This window comes from Podarcis liolepis (assembly GCF_965112155.1).
Source record: "Podarcis liolepis genome assembly, chromosome: 4".
Classification (NCBI taxonomy): Eukaryota; Metazoa; Chordata; class Lepidosauria; order Squamata; family Lacertidae; genus Podarcis; species Podarcis liolepis.
In genome coordinates, this window is record NC_139558.1 from 43,046,384 (window position 1) to 43,065,638 (window position 19,255).

Below are 19,255 nucleotides of genomic sequence, written 5' to 3' on the forward strand. Positions count from 1 at the left end.
TGCTAAAGGAGTCACAGAATAACGTTTCAAGAGGCATAACTGAAATCATATGAAGTCATCTTTGATCTTACATTAGAATTTCCGTATCCAGCAAAAAGATTTTTTGCAAGCTATCTTTTGTGTTTGTGCCAACTGTGTGCTGACTGAATGACTGCACTGTGCATGAATGCCAATATGAGTAGCAAGGCATTTCCTCAGCTACAGTCTCATTTTCATCCCACTACCGCTACACCATTCAGTTTGTGAAGGTGTCAGGGGTGCTATAACACACAGTTGGAAAGGCAAAGTTGATGAATGGTTAATCTCAAAGCTTCTGCTTAACACCTGCCTCAAAAAATATCATACTTCTTTCAGCAGTATACCAAAAGTGTTATGCTTTGGGTGACTGCTGCTGGTTGTTTCAGCAAGACTTAAGGCATGTTAATAAATCTTGCAGCTAGAGACAAAGAAGACTTCTCTGGATCACCCCAGGAGCACTTTGGAAATTTATTATTCCCTCTATCCAGTGCTTACCTGACCTTACAAAAGGGAAGGGCCACATGACTTATCCACAGCTGCTTTTTCTTCCTGTATATTGCCTCATTGCCAGGTCTTTTCCAGATCTCACCTTGCAGCCTGATCCTGATAATCTGTGTGGAAGACCAAGAACATCTTTCTAGCAGTTGATTCATGAGTAGGGACTATGTATTTCATCACTTTGGAACAATAGATTTGTCTCCAAATGCAACAGGGATAGAGAAATTCTTCAATGGTGCAAACCAAGTAGCTAACCCAGGCAGTTTTTATCTAAAAAGTAGTCAAGGTGACTACTCAGCATTTTACCCCTCTGTTCATTTTTGGAAGAGAGCTTTCAACAAGATCCTGGTAAAAGATACATAGGTAATATTTGCGACAGTTTCTGGTTTTTCAAACTGAAATAAAACCATTTAATTCTGACATTCATATAATTTGTAGTGTAGGGACTGACACTCCAGATTTTTGTATGCCACAGTAGATCCCATGAAACTGACACAAAGCACATATGGAGTTCTCTGGATTATTCTTTAAAGGCTATTCATAAATTCTTATGGCATTCTGTAAATGTCAGTGACTGCATTTTCATAACTTCTTAGGAGAAAGTTTTTTCCTCTTCTCCAGTGATCTGCAGGGTTTCGCCTAAAATCAGATTTTAGTACTATTAGCTGTAACTGAACCATTATTTGAATCACTTAGTTTGGTAACACACTGTTTTCTGAATATTTCCTTTATTATTTAGATTAACCTTGCCTTTCAAATGCATTATGAGGGTGACTTTATCATAAAACAGCAACTCTGTTAACTGTGGAATCAAGGGATCCTTAAATAGCTAGCTTCATTGTAATAACAGTTGGGAGAATATCAGAGCTGGGCCCAAATATCAGAGAGAATATCAGAGCTGGAGTGGTAAAAAGACCTTGTAGTTGTTTGACTACAAGTATTGCGAGATACATCTCCTAGGTGTTTATACAAACAGATGTCGCATACACTATTTCTTTACTGTTTTGAACCTTGAGATTTTGACTGAACGATTTGAAGCTAGATAGAAGCAAATAAAACTATTATTCAAAATGTTTGTCTGGTGTATGTGCAGGAGCATAAAGCAACAAATAACCACTTCTAAATATTGATGTTTATACCCAATATGAAACACAGAATGGCGAGGAATATAGTGGAACAAAGCCAAATAATGATTGTACTCAAAGAAATTTGTGCTTCAGATGATCCTCCTAAGATTAATTGCGTGGCTACATATGATGTATTGGGCCTTTTTGGCTGGGGTACTCTATTCTCTTTCTGATAGTTCTTTTTCTAAGGCTTATGGTTTTGTAGATAGATTTCAATTTTTTTTCTTTGAAATATCCTTTTATGAACTAGGAGTTGGAAAAATACATAAGTTAATAATAAAACCTATATCCTTGCTAGCTGTAGTACATAATGGCCTTTGAATATTGCAAACATTCGGCTATCTTCATAACTGATCTGAAACCAGAATCTATATTCATGTTGCAGATGAGCTGCGCAAGCCCTTTTGTGGAACCAAAGCATAGCCGACTCTCTTCCACTGAAACTTCCCAGTCACAATCTTCACATGAGGAATTCCGTCAGGAACCAGTTGGGAGTACTACTGAATCTCCCATCCGCAAAACAGCCAGCCAGCGACGTTCTTGGCAGGATTTAATAGAGACTCCACTGACAAGCTCAGGGTTGCACTACCTTCAGACTCTACCACTTGAGGACTCTGTTTTCTCTGACTCAGCTGTTATCTCTCCAGAACACAGGCGGCAGTCAACTCTTCCTACTCAAAAGTGCCACCTGCAGGATCACTATGGCCCTTTCCCTTTAGTGGAGGGTGAGAAAATGCAAGCCCTAAATGGGAATGGGGGCAAACCCCGCAGTTATACTCTGCCCCGGGATAGTGGGTTCAACCATTGCTGCCACACGCTCTCTGTCAGTGCCTCCAGCCATCAGGAAGAATTGCCACAGAAAGAGCAAGAAGAAGAAGAAGAAGAGGGAAGGCAAATTGCACCAGAAAACCAAGAAGATGAAAGTAAGCACTAATTATATTTAAAATTGATTAGAAATAAATTGCATGTAGAAAAGGGAAATTGTTTAATTGCGAATATGACTTTTAATCATATCTTTTTCTGTACATCGTAGAAATAATTAGCTTTTGATACAAAAATTAACTTTTTATGCATGCTAACTTGATAAATCAAATTTCAGAACAGCTTTATTTGCAGCACAGTTATTCTTCATGTTTATTATCATTATTTTTTTGGGGGGGGGTTCCATGGAGGGGTATTTTGCCTATACTAGTGTGCTTCTGTCTTGGATGCTAGTTTCTTTCACAGGCATGAATTTCTTGTTTTGTGATAAGTGTGTTTGTGTTGTTCCTCAAAATCTTTGATGGTGAATATGAAATATTTATTTCTAGTCCTAGGGCTCTTGCATTCTGGAAGGCTCCAATCCTAATAGTTTGAGTTAGGCAGTAGGTGTCTTTCCTAATTCAGTTTGCTCCTGCCTTCATCGAAAGCAGCCAGGCTGCCATTAAACTCCCACCTCTGTTCTGCTGAGACAATATTTTTCTTTCTTTGTATGACTTTTCAGTCTGTCTTTCTGCCTTTTGCCCTGCTTGCATTTGGCTTATTTTCTCCCCTTTGTGGCTTGCTGGTTCACATTTTCTCTACTCTCTCCTTTAAAAAAAAAAAAAACACTAAAAAAATTAAAATCAACCCCTTTGCCTCCTCTTTGCCTAGCCTCTTCTCTACACCACTTTTTTCTTCTGGCTCTTTGGTGAAGAGTGGTGAGAGTGGAATACCAGCCTCTTTAAACACGGCTTTAGCAGGCAGCCTCAGGTCCAGGTGTGAGTGCTGTATCACTGTTTCAGAAGTGCCCCTTTAGTGGGAATGACAGCAGGGCACCCTTCCTCTGCAGCGTCTCGTGGCTCCAGCCAGCCAGTAGCCCACAAGGCAACAGAGGCTCCTGATTGGATCTTAAGAGTAGTATTCCATTGCTAGGGTAAAGTAATCCTCCCCCAGTTAGATTTGACTACAATATTTTGTCCTAGATAGGTCCTAGTTTCTCCTTTGTTGCTGTTATGGATTTCTTGTACAATTAGGCTGGCCTAAATTTCAACATAGATAGATGCTGATTTAAAAGGGCAACATGCAATGAAAGATTGTTCACTAATACTGCACCATTTTCTACTGCATACTGAAAACCCAGTAAACGAATGGGTGTAAAATATAAGCATAATAGCTACTGAGCATACAAGCCAAAACTCAAGTTTCTTGTTACTATGGTTATCAGTATTCTGCTCATATTATTGGCACTTTATTTTACAGTATATGTACACGTCCCATATTTTACTGCTCTACTCCTTTGTCATTAACTGCAGCCTCACATTACAAAAGTGGGTGGAAATTTTCCTGACATAGAGAGATATGGTTTAAAAACTTGTCCTGCTTAATTTCTGCATCTTAAGATACTGTTAAAGGCACCAGAAAAGAAAAAAAAATTGATAAGTGTAGATAGCAATACTTTTTCAAAATGTTAAATGGTTTACTGGGAACATTGCATACTTAACATTTATGAAGCAAAACCTGGTGAACAATAGTTGCCACTTCACAGCTTTCGCTGCTATTTTGTTCATTGCCCTGAGCAGGGATAAAATTCAGACTGGCAATATTTTTTAAAAAATAAGTCATAAGGGGAAGTTGATTGAGGAGTACAGGAAGAGAAGTAAACTCTGAGCCTTATATATGTGTTTATATAAAATTATGCTTCCTGTGCTGAGAAGCCATACTGTGAGCCATACCTGTAATATGCTAGAAGATGCAAGATACTGTTTTCTGGTGCAACATACAAATTTTTGAAGTAGTGTAAAATAGATTCCTTCATCTCAGAGGGTTTTGAAGATCCTCTCAGAATTTCTTTCATTTCATTCAGACCTACTTCAGCCATCTCTCATTTTGTAGAATGTGAAGAGAGAAAACTATTTTTGCTGTGTATATTCCATTACTAGGTTAAGAAAGGTAATGCTATAGAGAGTAAAGCACATAGCACTGGTGGAAAATACTTAATGCAAGTGCTGAAACTGGCCATAAATTTTGCCTTAGCTGTTTAACATTCTGAGCAGAATAACAGTGTGTTGCTATCTGCCACAGCGAAAGCTTAAAAGGTCAATGAGAGATGTATTTCCCTGAACACTTGAGGACCTACAGCAGAATACACAATTGTCTAGTTTCCTGGCTCATATCCAACATGTTTTTGGAGCTGTGTGTGGAAGGAGCTGAAGCGATTCAAATTATTTATTAGTTAATTTATTAATATATATTTTTAAACACCCTCTTGGTTTAGATATCAGAACAGTGTACAAAATAAGACCAAAGTGGTCATGCCACCATAGTAATAGTGAATAACTTGATGCTAATAAGGATAACAGTCTGCACCAGTCATACCTCTACATGCTTTGCACTGTATGCATAATAAACAATCTGGCAAACATAAGTGTACCTGAAGATTAAATTATACGGTGGCTCTTACAAAGTGACTTAGAACAATCACATGAGACATGCAACTCATGTGTACCAATTAAAGAAGCTACATTTTAACTTGAAATGGTAGATGTGGCATGGCTTACTATATGCCTAAAAATAATGGATCCTGGGATACAAGTACCATAAGCACTGATAACCGGGAAACACTGGCCTGCAAGCATTCCAACTGGAGAACAGCCTTTACCAAAGGTGTCACAGACTTTGAAGGAGCATGAACTCAGGGTGAAAAGGAGAAACGAGCTAAGAGAAAGGCACGTTTGACAACCCCTCACCAAGATCAACTCTCACCTGGAAACCTCTCTCCCCCCTGTGGAAGAATGTGTGGATCCAGAATTGATCCACAGTCACTTACGGACTCACTGTTAAGATGGTGTTCATGGAAGACAATCTTACTCAGCTACGAGTGATCACCAAAGAAAGAAGGGAAAGAACAAGTACCATACCTCCTACTTTTTATACAGATTATATAATTTATACTTACAGCATTTTTATTGTGGTTCCTTTTTTATCTGGGAAGCATAAAGCAGTGTTGAACATCCTTTGGTTTAGCTGTGTAAACCTAAGTTGCTGTGTTTTTCCCCAAGGGCTTGCTGGGTAGGATAGACTTCGAAATGATATAGATCACTTGAGTTGTCTGCACCAGACAGAATCTATTAAGTATAGTTGATGTTCTGGCTACTTTGTTAGTTCTTTGAATCTTCCCTGGCAGGCAGGCAGAAGGACCATTAACATGTTATATTTCTCCCTCTGGAACTCTTCAGTGTAATAAATGCACATGTATCCAGTGGCATCTTGGATGTTCAAAGCTATAAAAAATGGCAAGTGATGTATCACTTTAGAAATATGAGTTCTGTTGAGTAGTTGAAAGTATACTACAACTGGGAAAGAACTTTCTGTTCTATAACAGCCAACATGTTTTTTATAAGTCATTCATTTGTTTAAAAAAATGTACCCAGTATAACCTGACATGATCACTCCTTGTATTCTTAACAGAACCAAACATAAGAAATAAAAGTCTAAAAATGAACTGTATAAAATATGTATTTTATGCTTGGTTACATTTAAAGCTCCAATACAAATCCTTCCACTGTCAGGTGGCGTTGTGGCCTGGCCACAGCCATGTCTGCAACCTGGGAGCATTGTCCGGGTGGATTCCAGCCTGCTCGCAGATTGGCCAATGGTGGGCAGTCATGGGCTGGAGTTCCCCAGGGGGCAGACCCAACTGACCAATAAGCGTCACTTTGGGTCCACTCCCAGGGGGGATAAATTGACCAGGTTTTCTTCCCAGTGTGTCAGTCTTTGTTACTGCTTTTGCTGCTTTCAAAGGTTAGTCACTTAAATTGATTTCCCAAATTTTCTTTCATTATAAATTTGGTTTCACTTCTAATCCAGTTTCATCACTATTTCTGATACTCCAATTTGATTATTGTTGACATGGGGCCTATGTGCTGTTGACAGTGTGGGATGCATGTGGTTAGAAGGCCAAAAAGGCAAGCAAGGTAGGGGTTTGATTTAAACTGATTTAAATTAGGCAAAATATTTGTCAGTACATTGTTAGCTCTTTTGACTTCTGGAGAGGAAAATGGCGGACTAGATATCGCTTGTCAACAGTCTGTCGACAGAGATAATTATGTGGTGATTAATGATAGTGAAAGGCATAAATCTTAGTTATTACATTCTCTCTGAGAAGAGAGTGGCCTAGAACAGAGGAATTTCAATCGTGTCCAAACACAACATAATAGTCCTGAGGGTCAGTCCTGAGGGCATAAAGTGGGCAAAACCTCCCTTTCTTTAATTACTTTTGAGACTGTTATAAATTATAACTGAAGTGATCTCTCCGCTTGTTGAAATTTGCATCTGGGATGTGAACTGACTTATGAAGAGATGATCATTGAAAGGCTGAAAGCAAAACAGAATGTTTTAATAGTTTACGACTAAGAAAGATTTTAAGTGGCTAAGGAGCATTCCAACTGTTAGAAATTTTTATTTTATTCTTAACCTTCCATCCCTTTGATAAAAGTACTGGCTGCAAACTGAAACTAGTTTTATTTATGCCTCTGTGGGAAAAGAATGCTGTCTGGAGATAAGGAGATGGGAGAGTCAAGCTGTTAAGGCAGAAAGACTTTAAGGTGGAGAGTGAGTTATTAATAAGACCAAGAACACTCAGTATGGCAAAAACACTGTTGGACACCCCATTGACTGTTGGCATCATGCAACGATTACTGGATGAGCAATTAAAATTTGAGATCAGAGCTGAGATGGCTAAAAGGGTGAATGAAAATAGACCAGTGAAAGATGAGGTTAAAGAAGACACTGAACCCTTGGAAAATAATATTGATAAATGACTGCCAGAATAGGAGAGTGGAATGGAAGAAGAGAAAATGGAAGTACTGGTTTTTTTATATATAAATTAGGATGGAAAACCACAACGAACAGGAAATTGGAAGATATGGAACTGGGTGTGAATTAATGAATGAATAACTCTTGATTACAGGAAAGAGACTCCTGTATGAATAAAGATGAAGGATTTATTGCTTCTCAACATTGAAGGTAAAGTTATTGTGCTGGACAGGAGGAAGACTATTCTTGACATTTATCAATGATAATAATTGGAGAACCTCTTTTAGAGTTTGTGTAAGGAAGGGAAAAGGAATGGACTTGAGATGTCTGGATCTGAAGCCTGGAATAATATTGCCTAGCAGAAGGAGGAAAAGCTGGATACCTTTCTGGAGTGAATATTTTGAATAATATTTATATATATAAAACTGACAGATGGAGAAATAGAAGCCCTTTTTATTTCTCTTTTCCTTTATTTTCTTTTTTCAGCCGCTTATTATTTTTATCTTCTTGCTTTTTTCCCTTCTGTTTCTTCTTGCTTTGTTTTTTTGTTTTGTTTTTGGTGTCCTATACTCTGGGTCACCGAAGGGATTGTATACACATGAAGGTGATGGCTGGCTGGTGAAGGACCCCATGTGAGAGTCAGGTAGGGGAAGATCTCCCAGGGTGGGAGGCTGGGGGGAGAAGAAAGGGATGCTCCCAAGTGAGAGCTGGGAAGGTCCATCCCCTTCTGTGTGAATCAAGGATTAAGATACCTTTGTATTTACTTAACTCTTCCTTTTTCGTTTTCTCTTATTTAGATTAGTTTGTTGTTGACTTATTGTATGATGAAAAACTTTTAATAAAAATGATGGAAAAAATACATTGCCAGTTCTTTGTTTTGTTTTTCTTCGGTTTTGCTTGCAATGAAAAAACAACTCCTCTTTGAGCATTCTTTTTTTATATTAGAGATACCATAGTAGATTTGTTGTAATTTATTCCTTAGTGGTGTTTTTCATTATGGATTACTCTGTTGTTTTCTATTATTGATTTCCTCCCAGTCTTACAATAACTAAATGAAGAGCTTGCTTCATTCCCTGAAGCATATTCTTTCAGTAGTGGTTGCAGAAACAAGCTTTGTATGACATTCTTTGTGTCACTTAAACCATGTTACTCTTTTGTGTTTCAGCTACAGCCTTATGTAATTACTATATTCATCTGAAAAAGTTGCTATCTAAAGTGTTTTGAAGCAAGACACCTTTCCTCTGAGATAATATCTGGCTAAACTACAGACTTTTTGTTTTTTAAGCATAAATATTTTCATTTTGGGAGTTAAGTGTTTTGATACATTGGTAACATAGCTGTCAACCTTCGCTTTTTTGTGTGGGAAATTCCCTTATTCCAGCGCTGTTTCCCGCTGCTATCTCGGATTGTTAGATATCCCGTAGACTGTCCCCGGGACAGGTGAGGCTGCTGATCCCTTATTTTTGAGGCTGCTGGTCCCTTATTTTCAAATCTGAAAGTTGACAACTATGATTGGTAATGAATATGCTCTTCTAGTATGAAGTTCTGTACAAAGAAACAGTCTTCTAGTTGAAAGAACTGTATGTTACTTCTCATTTTGTGAATACCTTATGGTAGAGGGTTGAGGAGCATTTTTCAGCCAGAGGGTTACATTCCCATGTCCTGAAGTGAAAAGGAAAAAGTGCAATGATGAAGACAAATGTAGGAGGAGCAATGAATGTGATTCTCTCATATCTAAGAGGTTTCTACACACACCTGACTCCACCCTTGCAATGAACATACCATATCACAGTACAAGGAGTGATCTTGGGAGAAAGCCAAGGGCCACACAGGAGGACTGCATTCAGCCTCCATGCCTGCTGTAGTATGTCCTATATTCTCTGCTATCTATATTAGCCATATGCTGAAGTATGACAAAAAGCCAACAAGGACTTGAATATGGTGGTAACTTTGCCACACTGCAGCTCTCTGTTCCCAGTTGGGATTGCTTTGTCCATCACCTTTCAGCAACTTAAACATTTGTGGTGCCTCTTGTTGAAATGCAAAGTTTCCTTTTTAACTTAGAAACTCAATGAAAGCTTGACATCTGTTCCTAACTAATAATAATATTTTATTATATATTTATTAATATTAAACAACAGAGCAAAGCGTATGTGCTAGCTCAATGCAGGTCCATAGGAAGGTATGCATTTACTATAAGAGTCTATAAATCTTACGGACAGTGCTTGCTGTATGTGTACCATATGTCATATGCCATATTTCAGCACACTCCTTTCTGAATTGAAAGTGTACCTATGCCACTTTGAAACTCTTGCTACTTTTGCAGCACCATCACATGCATGTATATTCAGAAGCAGCTCCCACTGTGTTAATGGCTCCTCCATTAAATGTGAATAGGATTGTAGCCTTAGCAGTAAGAGAAAGAATAACCTACCCTCAGAGGAGACCATCCCTCCTTGATTCTGCACAAGTTCCTGAATCTGGGCATACGAATTATGCATAGATGCAGTGAACTGTCTCTTCACTAAGTGGGTATTTTGAGTTCAGGGGGAACTTGAATTGATTTAATTCGGTTCTCACAGCACACTGAAGTTTCTTTGCACACAGTGTGGGAATTACTGACCTAATAAAATGAAAAGCAGCATGTTTACCCTAAGTTGCTGTTGAATTCAGAATTAGGTTTATGAAAACATTGTATCTTCAGAGGTGATCAGCCTGCAGTATCTTCACTACTAATTTAGGGCTTCTGCTCAACGTCTCCTTCCTTAGTCTGTCAAAAACATTATTTAATGAGTATACTCTGCCAGGGTATGTCTCCATCAGTTTTTTCAGAGATGAATAGATTTCTTTTTTGAAAAGAGTGGCATTTTGCATTCAAAGCCAACATATTTTTGGTACTTTTAATAGCTAAGTTTGCTTACTTAATTCCCATTGGTACCACTCCACGCTGCCAGTGGAAATCAGGCAGCTTTGGGGGACCAATTTTAATTGAAACCATGGTGTAAACGAACAGGGTTAACCCCCTCCCTTTGTGCTGTGATCCTCAATACAATTAGGGGCTCTGCAGCTGCTATTAACATTTTAAAATGTTTCAGTCACACAATTAATGTCCTGTCTTAATGGCATTTCCTGTCTTTTATGCCCATTGTGTTTGTAGAGTATAACCTGGTAGACTACACCTCACAACTCACCATTGTTATAACACAGCCTCCCCCTGGGCCTGTTTTTGGCCCAGTCTAAGTACTCATAAACAATAATGTTTCTCCTTTCCTCTTTGAAATGTTGGAGGGTATGAAAATGATGAACTGCTTTCACCAATTTTTCATGGAGCTATAGGACTATTTTAGTATGTAGCTCACAGAAACATGGAATATATTTTGATGAGCTTCTGAACAGCTCCCAGCTGTCCTAGGAAAGCTGTCACAAAACCAAATCTTACATTTTTGACAGCAGTAACAGTGAAGTAGTGAAGCAAGAGGAGCTATTTTTAAATCATCAATATCAAGTGTTAAAGTTAATGCCATAAGGATTAGTGAATCAATAAGCTTTTAAAATTAAGATACAGACAAGGTTAGAGACATTTAAGTCTTTGCTGGCAAGCATGATGCTTACAAGCTGCACAGGCTATATGTATTCTATAACAGCAAATTATAATTGGAGCTGGTATATGTCCTGGCTTTGTATGATTAAAACTAGGGATATACTTGTGAGAGGCAAGCATTACTTTTTGTAGGTTTAATGTAAGCAAGCAAGAACACTGACAGCTTGAGATATCCACCCATCTGTGCGATATAGCATGTAGGTAGGAAACATTTTGCAGGAGAAGATGCACAATTTAAATAAGGTGGAGAGAAATAACACTGGACTAGAGCATGGCTGTGGAGACATTCTGTGATAGTTATCCCCTATAGATTTCATATATACTATTTCATGTGCATATGGAACCTCTCAAGAGATTGACACTCGATTAAGTGCAACATCAGTAGCATAATTATGATATTCTGTAAACCGCACTGAGACCTCTGGGTGTAGGGCAGTATATAAATTCAATAAATAATAATAATAATAATAATAACAAGCTGCACTTACCTTTTTCACAGACCCAGGTGCATCAATCTCTGTATTTAAGCAGTATTTGGAAGCAGTGCTTGACTAGCTTCATGAAAATGGATTGAACAATCTAGGGTTTAGCCTTCCCTTTTGATAAGGTACACTGGAATGCCCCTGGAGTGAGCTTTGCTACTAATTTCTGGGGCAATAGTGCCAATTAATTTTTTTTTTAACTGCATTGGAATTTGTATCAGCAGCCCTTCATAGAGTGAAAGGGGCCTTTCAAGCTATTCATTTTTTCCCCCTAACTTTGAGGATTGGCCATTTCAGAGCCTCAGTGATAAAATAGAAACATAGCTAAAGGTTTTTCCCTATAAAAACCTTCCATCTGATTTATTTTGAAAATCATAACTTAATATATTTTATTTAGTCTCATTGTATTGTGTGAAGGTACATGAGGCCACCACCTTGCTTAAGCTAAGCAGGTCTGATCATTGTCTGGAACAGCGACCACTTGGGAACCACCTTTATGCCACCTTGAGTACCATGATGGAAGAAAGGTGGGTTATTAAGATTTAAAAACAAATATATGGCCCCGCCTTTGATGAATGTTCAGAATTTAGAACTGGATAGAAGTCATAGCCATGCCTCCTAACAGTGATAGGGTAACAAGGACATAGTCAGTTAGCTTTTTTCAGCAACTGCACTGGCTGCTTATTAGCATCTGAAATATGTTCAAGGTGCTAGTTCTAACTTACCAAGTTTGGGAGGGAGGACACACCTTCAATATAAACATTCCTCTCCTTTTAATATTAACGAAGGGGATATTACCCGTGCATAGAATCAAAAGGATGCAAAAGGGTCTTATTCAGGTGGCCAAAGTAGGGCTACCAGAACACGGCTTAGTCTTTGAAGAAACATACCAGATAAAACAGCAAGTAGCACAGGCCATATAAAAGTTATTGACAGATAAACCAGTCACTGCTGCAAGCATAGGGAAATAGAATTAAGGTCTTAACCTGCCAGCTAAAATGTAGTACAGGTGAACTTCTCTAGGGAGCAGATTCTGCTATAGAAAAGCCTCTTTCCTTGGTTGTTACCTGCCTCACTCACACTTCTGAAATAGTTTAAGAACTTCCATGAATCGTGATCTGTTAAATTTACCATGATTACTTGGGGGCAGGAAATGAATCAGGAAAATTCACTGCAATCCCACCCCCCTGCCCTGAGTTTTGTGCAAGCAAACAGTGCTTCATGGTTATCATCTTTGTCATCAAAGAAATATATTCTTGCAATTCATATTCAGTTGTGATTCAAAATTTGGCACATAATAGATTCAGCACGTAGTGTTGACATCTGTCCATCGCATCAAAACTATTTTCTGTAAAGTGACCTAGGTGCAAGAAATGAAGTTCGGGAAGGTAGATATTTTGTAGTTGTTTTTTTGGTCACACCAATACTCACGTTTGAGCATTTTCATCCCTTAATGTTATTATGAAAAGCATCCCTTGTTTCCTATCTGTGTTGCTGTGGCAACTTGTGATTAGGTAGCAGCAGTTGATGGGTTTCAGGCTTTATCATTGCCGAATTCAGAGGCAACACTTCACCCTGCCAGTTTCTGCAGTGAGCTATGAAATATTCTCCTTCCTGTCCTTCCCACAGACTTTCTCATCACCAAGGCGACGGGTATCTACCCACACAATTGGGATCTGAGATCAGCAGCTTAAAGTGGGATTGTTCAGATTCTGGCACGCACACTCTGAATTCTGAATTATTTGCTGTGGTAGCACTGTGCTGTCTAAATGCTCTTCCTTTTTTTATTTTAAAACAATCAGGTTAGTGGTGTAGGGATTAGCGTGCTGGATTGGGACCTGGGAGACCAGAGTTCAAATCCACACTCATTTGTGAAGCTCACCAGGTGACCTTGGGCCAGTCACACTTCTCAGCCTAACTTAGCTCACAGGGTTTCTGTGAGGATAAAATGGGGAGGTGGGTATGTAGGCCACTTTCAGCTCCCTGGAGAATGAATGGGATATAGAGTAATAATAAATAAAATAATAATATCTTATATTTAGATTTAACAGATACTTATATTGATGTAGCATATGGGAGGCATTGACTAATCAGTCCCAAACCTTAGGAGTTGAATAGCTGTCTGCATGGTGTATTTTAAAAGGCCTTCAGGCAGGATTAGCAAACTTCTGATGCCAAACATGTTTTCAAGGAGCTAGTCTTTTGATTTAAGATTAAGATTAACTATATAGAGTTTGTACAGACTTCCTTTTGCATCGTGCTTCAAAGCTCTGTGTCTTGAGTGTTTTTTGTTTGTCCCAGGAAAAACCTTCATTTTACCTCTGAATCATAGTACGTGACTATCCACTGAAAACCCAATTGCTTTTTGCTCCAATTCAGCGTTGAAACACTGTTGTACCAGGGAAAGTGCCAGAAAACACACACACACACACACACACACACAGATACGGAACTTTAATGCCCAAAGGATGTCTGGATGAGCTTCTCTCATGCACCGGTCAAATAGAGAGGGCTCTGGTTCTTGCCTATACTGGGCACCTAGCTTGCAGAAAGCACCAAATAGGCAGTTGATTAGAGAGAAGGTATCAGAGGAAGGAAAGTGGCACTTGAAATGGGGAAAATGGACCGCAGAAGGTGCAAAATGATTGTTGTTAAGTGCCTACAAAGTTGCTAAGCCATGTGCAGAATTTTCATAACATCAATCATCATAGACTTCCCCCACAGTTTAAGATTGTACATGACATGGAAGAGGCAAATGGAGGCAGATCAAGCAGAGAAAGCTTGAGAGAAAGAACAAGGTTTTAGAAGGTTCAGGAGCCTCAGAATTACAATTATGAGAAGAATTGTGTTTATAGAATAAAGCACAAAAGGTTCTTTTTTGCCGCAATGAACAGATTTACAAAAATAAGAATACAGTGGGTTCCCTAGTTTGTTTGTTTTGCTTTTCTGTTCCTTTGTTTATTTACTTGGTTATGCAACTAGAAGAGTTTCACATTAAAAAATAACAAACCCATTCATGTTCACATATGGAAAGACTGAAACGATAGCAAAGCTGTTGGTTGTTTCTATCTTTAAGCAAAGCTGTAATGCACTAGAGATCTCATAGCATTTGCATCACTTGACTTCTGTAATAAGAGCCAGCGTCCTAATGAAATCCCTGTATAGTTCTGATTTTCTCTAATTACACTGGTGAGTGCAGCATATTATGTGTTTAGTGCCCAGATGCTTTCCTAATAGGCTGAAATCAGAGTTTTCTTTCCAGTTTACACAGCAATAAAAGGACTGAAATCAGTGGCTTGTAGAATATTTAATATAGTCATGCTTATGTAAGAACACTAGCACAAATGTAATTCTCATCAAAATCTGAAAGCAGTAACATTTTATCTGTTTGAAATTCTGTTGAATGGGTTCTGAATTTACTGATGCAAATAGAATGAACAAATATGAAACCATCATTTTAACTGTCAGTTGTTGGCATTTGTCTGTCTCTGGGGGTGAAGTCAAACTGCTGCGTTAGCAGCACCGAAGTGACTTCCCTGGTCCATACCAAAGTGACCTACTGTGACTCAGTGGAGGCTGCTGCTTTCACTGTGTGTGCCTGAGACTGCCCTTGTTTCTTGCCTTGGCCCTCTTTCCTGGCTGTTAGGCAAAAGAGTCTTCCTTGCAGTTGGTAGATCTTGAACCTGTGTCCCAGGAGTGTTGCATATGTTCTGTGTAGCCCCCTATGCAGGTGCTGTGTTTTCTCCTTCCTCCCCTCTGTGTGTTGTGTTCCTAAAGCAGTGTTGTGTTCCTAAAGCAGTGTTTGTTACAGGTAAAAAGGGATTTGTACTACTCACCTTTCAAAGTCTGCTGGCCCTACCAGGGAATGTCTCACTAGGACTCATTGCTCTCCTTATCCTTTTCCCTCATATATACCGTATTTTTCACTCTATAACACGCACCCAACCATAACACGCACATAGTTTTTAGAGGAGGAAAATCCGTAGGCATGCCACCTGTAGGCATTCCCTCCATAACACGCACAGACATTTCCCCTTACTTTCTAGGAGGAAAAAAGTGAGTGTTGTGGTGCAAAAAATACGGTATATATTGACTGCCTCATACCAATACCACCTGTGTAGCCTGAGATACCTGGTCCATCGCAGTCCAAGAAACCGTATCAGCACATATGAGAAGTCATTGTTACTAGGCTTTCAACCATTGACCCTGAGTCCTGCATCTCCACTCTCACATAGTGTCATTTGAGGCCTTCTGAAGCTAGATCAAACCAGAGTTTGAAATACCGAGGCAAAAATTTATTATGGGAACTGGTCCACATAAGTTGACGCCATAATAAATTTGTTAGTCTTTCATGTGACACAAGATTCGTCATTGTTTCTGTCAGCATCTGACAGTATTTACCTTGCTTAACCTTTGCTGTAATCAAGACCAGCAATCCTAGCATCATTCTTCAAATACTTTGCTTTCGTCATCTGACAAGGAACCAGTTGTTGCTCTAATAATTCTCTGCTGTGTTTGGCCCCTGAACAAAATAAACTTCAGAGAAGATGCATTGAATTGGTTCTAACAGGCGCTTATTTGACATATCCTGTTTCTGATTCTTGGAGTTTTTGAATAGCAAAAATATTAAGGGCCTGTCCACATTTCCAATTGTCCTGCACTTATTAGAATTTGCATAGGATCGATAGTACTGATCTGAAAGCTTTCCATTTATACCCCGACACTTTATCGGAAGAAATGCAAAACCCCTTAAAAGCTGAATAGAAATTTGTTCCCCTTTTGATCTGATCCTTTTTTTAGCTCCTGAACAGAAAAATGTGCACTTTCCCTTGCGGTGCATTGTGTGGGTGGTCCTCTTTCACCTCCAGCCCTTCTGTGCACCTCTGGTTCTCTGCCCCACGCTTTTTAAAAATGTGTCTGCCTTTTGTGCTCATCACATTGCAATCGATTATATGTGTTTGCAAGTGAGCATGAAAGCAGCTTCCCTTTCCAGTGCCAATAGCGGGCGGACTGTTTGGGGCAATGCGGAGCCTGCAGGCCCCATGGTGAGTGCCGCCCGCCATTTTGTCACCCCCCTCAGTGGTGACACCGGAAGCAGACCGTCCCCCTTCCTCCGCCCCTGATGTGTGGCTCTGCTGTGATGCAGGGACAGAGAAAAGGGTGGGGACAAGGAGAAAAGTAGAACAGTGGAATGGACATGTTTCAAGGAATTCACAGTTAAAAAGATCAGTGTAAAATGCATCGGTGGGGACCTAAAACCCCAGACTAAACTTGAGTTGAGACAAATCTGCAATGGATAAAACACAAACTTTTGTGAAGTGTGGATGGACCCTAAGGTGGGGAAATTGTTGCAATACAAATTTCTGAAGGGTAGCCATGTTTTTATGGTAGACTAATGCACTGTGACATAAGCTTTTGTGAGCTAGACCCACTTTGCCACGGCCATGGTCACTTAATTGAGTACTTACAGTATGTGTATGTGTACACACACACACACACAGAGAGAGAGAGAGAGAGAGAGAGAGAGAGAGAGAGAGAGAGGCAGGCAGACAGATAGAAAGACAGTGAGACAGACAGAGAGAGAGTTCAGAAGTAAGGGAGCCAAAAGTTATTTCCAAATTATTGGAAAAAAGAGTGACAGGCAATGCAAGAGATGATAGCAGCAGGTGTATCAGCACCATACAGAGTACATATGAACACAGAATCTAGTCAGTCTTTTTCAGTTTAATGACCTGCTTCTCTGATTAGCGCCAGGGTGATGATTGGCATAGCCAGATCAACAGGATAATCAGTTTCTTTGGTGAGCTAGGACATATATAACTTCCACTATGTAAAATGTGCTAGTGAATTCTAATCCAGCAGCTTCATGTTGAAATTTTTAACCCTTTTTCCTGGGAGTTTGGTGACTTTGTCTGTTACAGAATGTCCTGGAAAACTGAAATGCTTCCTATTAGTTCTCAAGTGTACCAAATCTGCACCTGTATAGGAATAGTTCTTTATCTATTTTTTATTTTTATCACTTGTTGTTTGCGACCCTGCGCATAAATTTATGTCTGATTTTGTATGCCTTTATTCTCTTGCATAAAGCATGATGTTTTGGCTTGTGTGAATGGTGAAAGGGAATTATTGGCAGAGGACAGCATACATCAGGTTAGAAGATGTGCCGGTGAATAACCTCTTGGCGGAATGGCTGAAATTTTCAGGGCTCTAGATGGTGTTGCTAAAGTAGCAAGGGGACCAAAGTTGGCACCAGGGTTTGCTTAAAAGTTTTCCCCCTGATGGTTCATTGCTGTAGCTGCTTCAGATTGATGGGGCTGTGTGAAAGGGCAGGCCTACACTGACCCTAGTGAGAGGAAAGGGCCATCTCCCAGGATAGATTGCAGATCTTTGATAACATATTGGAAAAGTTTTTATTTGGAACCTGAAGGTGACAGAATTAACCAATATAAAATTGGCACCCTAAGCACTCTTATATTTTGCAAAAAGAATGGAATGCCTGGAATCCTTTTCTCTATTGAAGGCTTTTCTTTGATACCTATCTTTAATATAAATCAGGAAATTTGAAATGAGATGGAAGTACACTGGGCTCTTAATATAATAGCAAAGTTGTTTTGAGGCTTTAGAGTTCATTTGTTTTACAGATAACGCTGAGAAATGCAGATGATTTGCCAAGCATATAAGAACTGTGATCTGCTTCACATGACACAGTAAGCCAAACTATGGCTTTCCAGGATTGCACAAATGTGCAAACTCCCAGAGTGAAGACTCACAACCACTTTGCTCCTCTGCAACTTTTATCGTTAATGAGAAGCAAACTTAAATCACAAGCTAAGTCAAACCTTTCCCACTGGTTTCACAAGAGGTACATGATAATAATTTTGTACAGTTAGGAATCGTGTGAATATAGTGAATAGAGAGACATAGGGTTGGATCTGGGCTTAGGCTGAATTTCTCTAACCTGATTTACTTAGGAGTAAGTAAAAGCTCTAGAGTCTGTTTAGACTTAACCAAAAGGTGCTTGTTTTTATTTTTTTCATTTTATTGAATTTATATACTGCCCTATGCCTGGAGTTCTCAGGGCGGTTCACAGAACTAAATCAGAATATAAAACCACAAAATATATAATCAAAATAAAAGCAACAACCCAATTAACCCCCCCCCCCTTTATGGCTCAACAGCCATGGTCTGTCCATTGTAATTGGCATTTTAACTTATTAATTAATCAAAATTAAAAGGGGGAAATCAGATTATTGTAACCACAATCTACAGTAACCTAATTTTTTGTTAATTAGATACAAACCCTACCTTATCAGGGAGGGCAGCTTGTGGGTAGGCTCTATGTATATATGAGCTCCCATATCTGTTGATTAAATTACAGTCATATGCATGTGGATGGATAGATAGATGCATCTTATATACGTATATGAATGTATGTGTGTTTCTAGGATGTACTTAGTGTTCCTTTAAATTTTTACATAAGCGTGCCAACTCAAGCAGGCATAGGACTCATCAAGTATGAAGATTTTTTAAACATTCATGTTGATTTTAATTAGAACAATCATACAGTCATACTGGATATACTGCTGAAGGTGTAAACATAAACAAGACTTCAATTTTCAGTATCATTTTTTTATTACAGAAATTAATAGGTGGGTGTGTTTTTTAAAAACAAAAACACAAACATGTTGAGAAGGTTAGGTTTTTCAGTCTAAATCAATGTTTCCCATTTTCTTAGTACGTAATTTTTGTAATGC

At 39.0% G+C, this 19,255-nt stretch overlaps 1 protein-coding gene across 16 annotated transcripts in view; it reads left to right on the plus strand.

The window, feature by feature from the left end:
* The window catches only part of CNKSR2 (connector enhancer of kinase suppressor of Ras 2), a 237,273-nt gene that overhangs the window by 204,132 nt on the left and 13,886 nt on the right, over positions 1–19,255 (plus strand). For 15 of the 16 annotated variants that reach the window (XM_083501843.1, XM_083501836.1, XM_083501838.1 and 12 more), the window contains one exon: positions 2,029–2,566. In XM_083501843.1, coding sequence (XP_083357969.1) covers positions 2,029–2,566 — 538 coding nt within the window. Of the gene's footprint in view, positions 1–2,028; positions 2,567–18,142; positions 19,037–19,255 lie in introns of those variants that run through there. The other variant, XM_083501830.1, reaches the window with a different exon arrangement.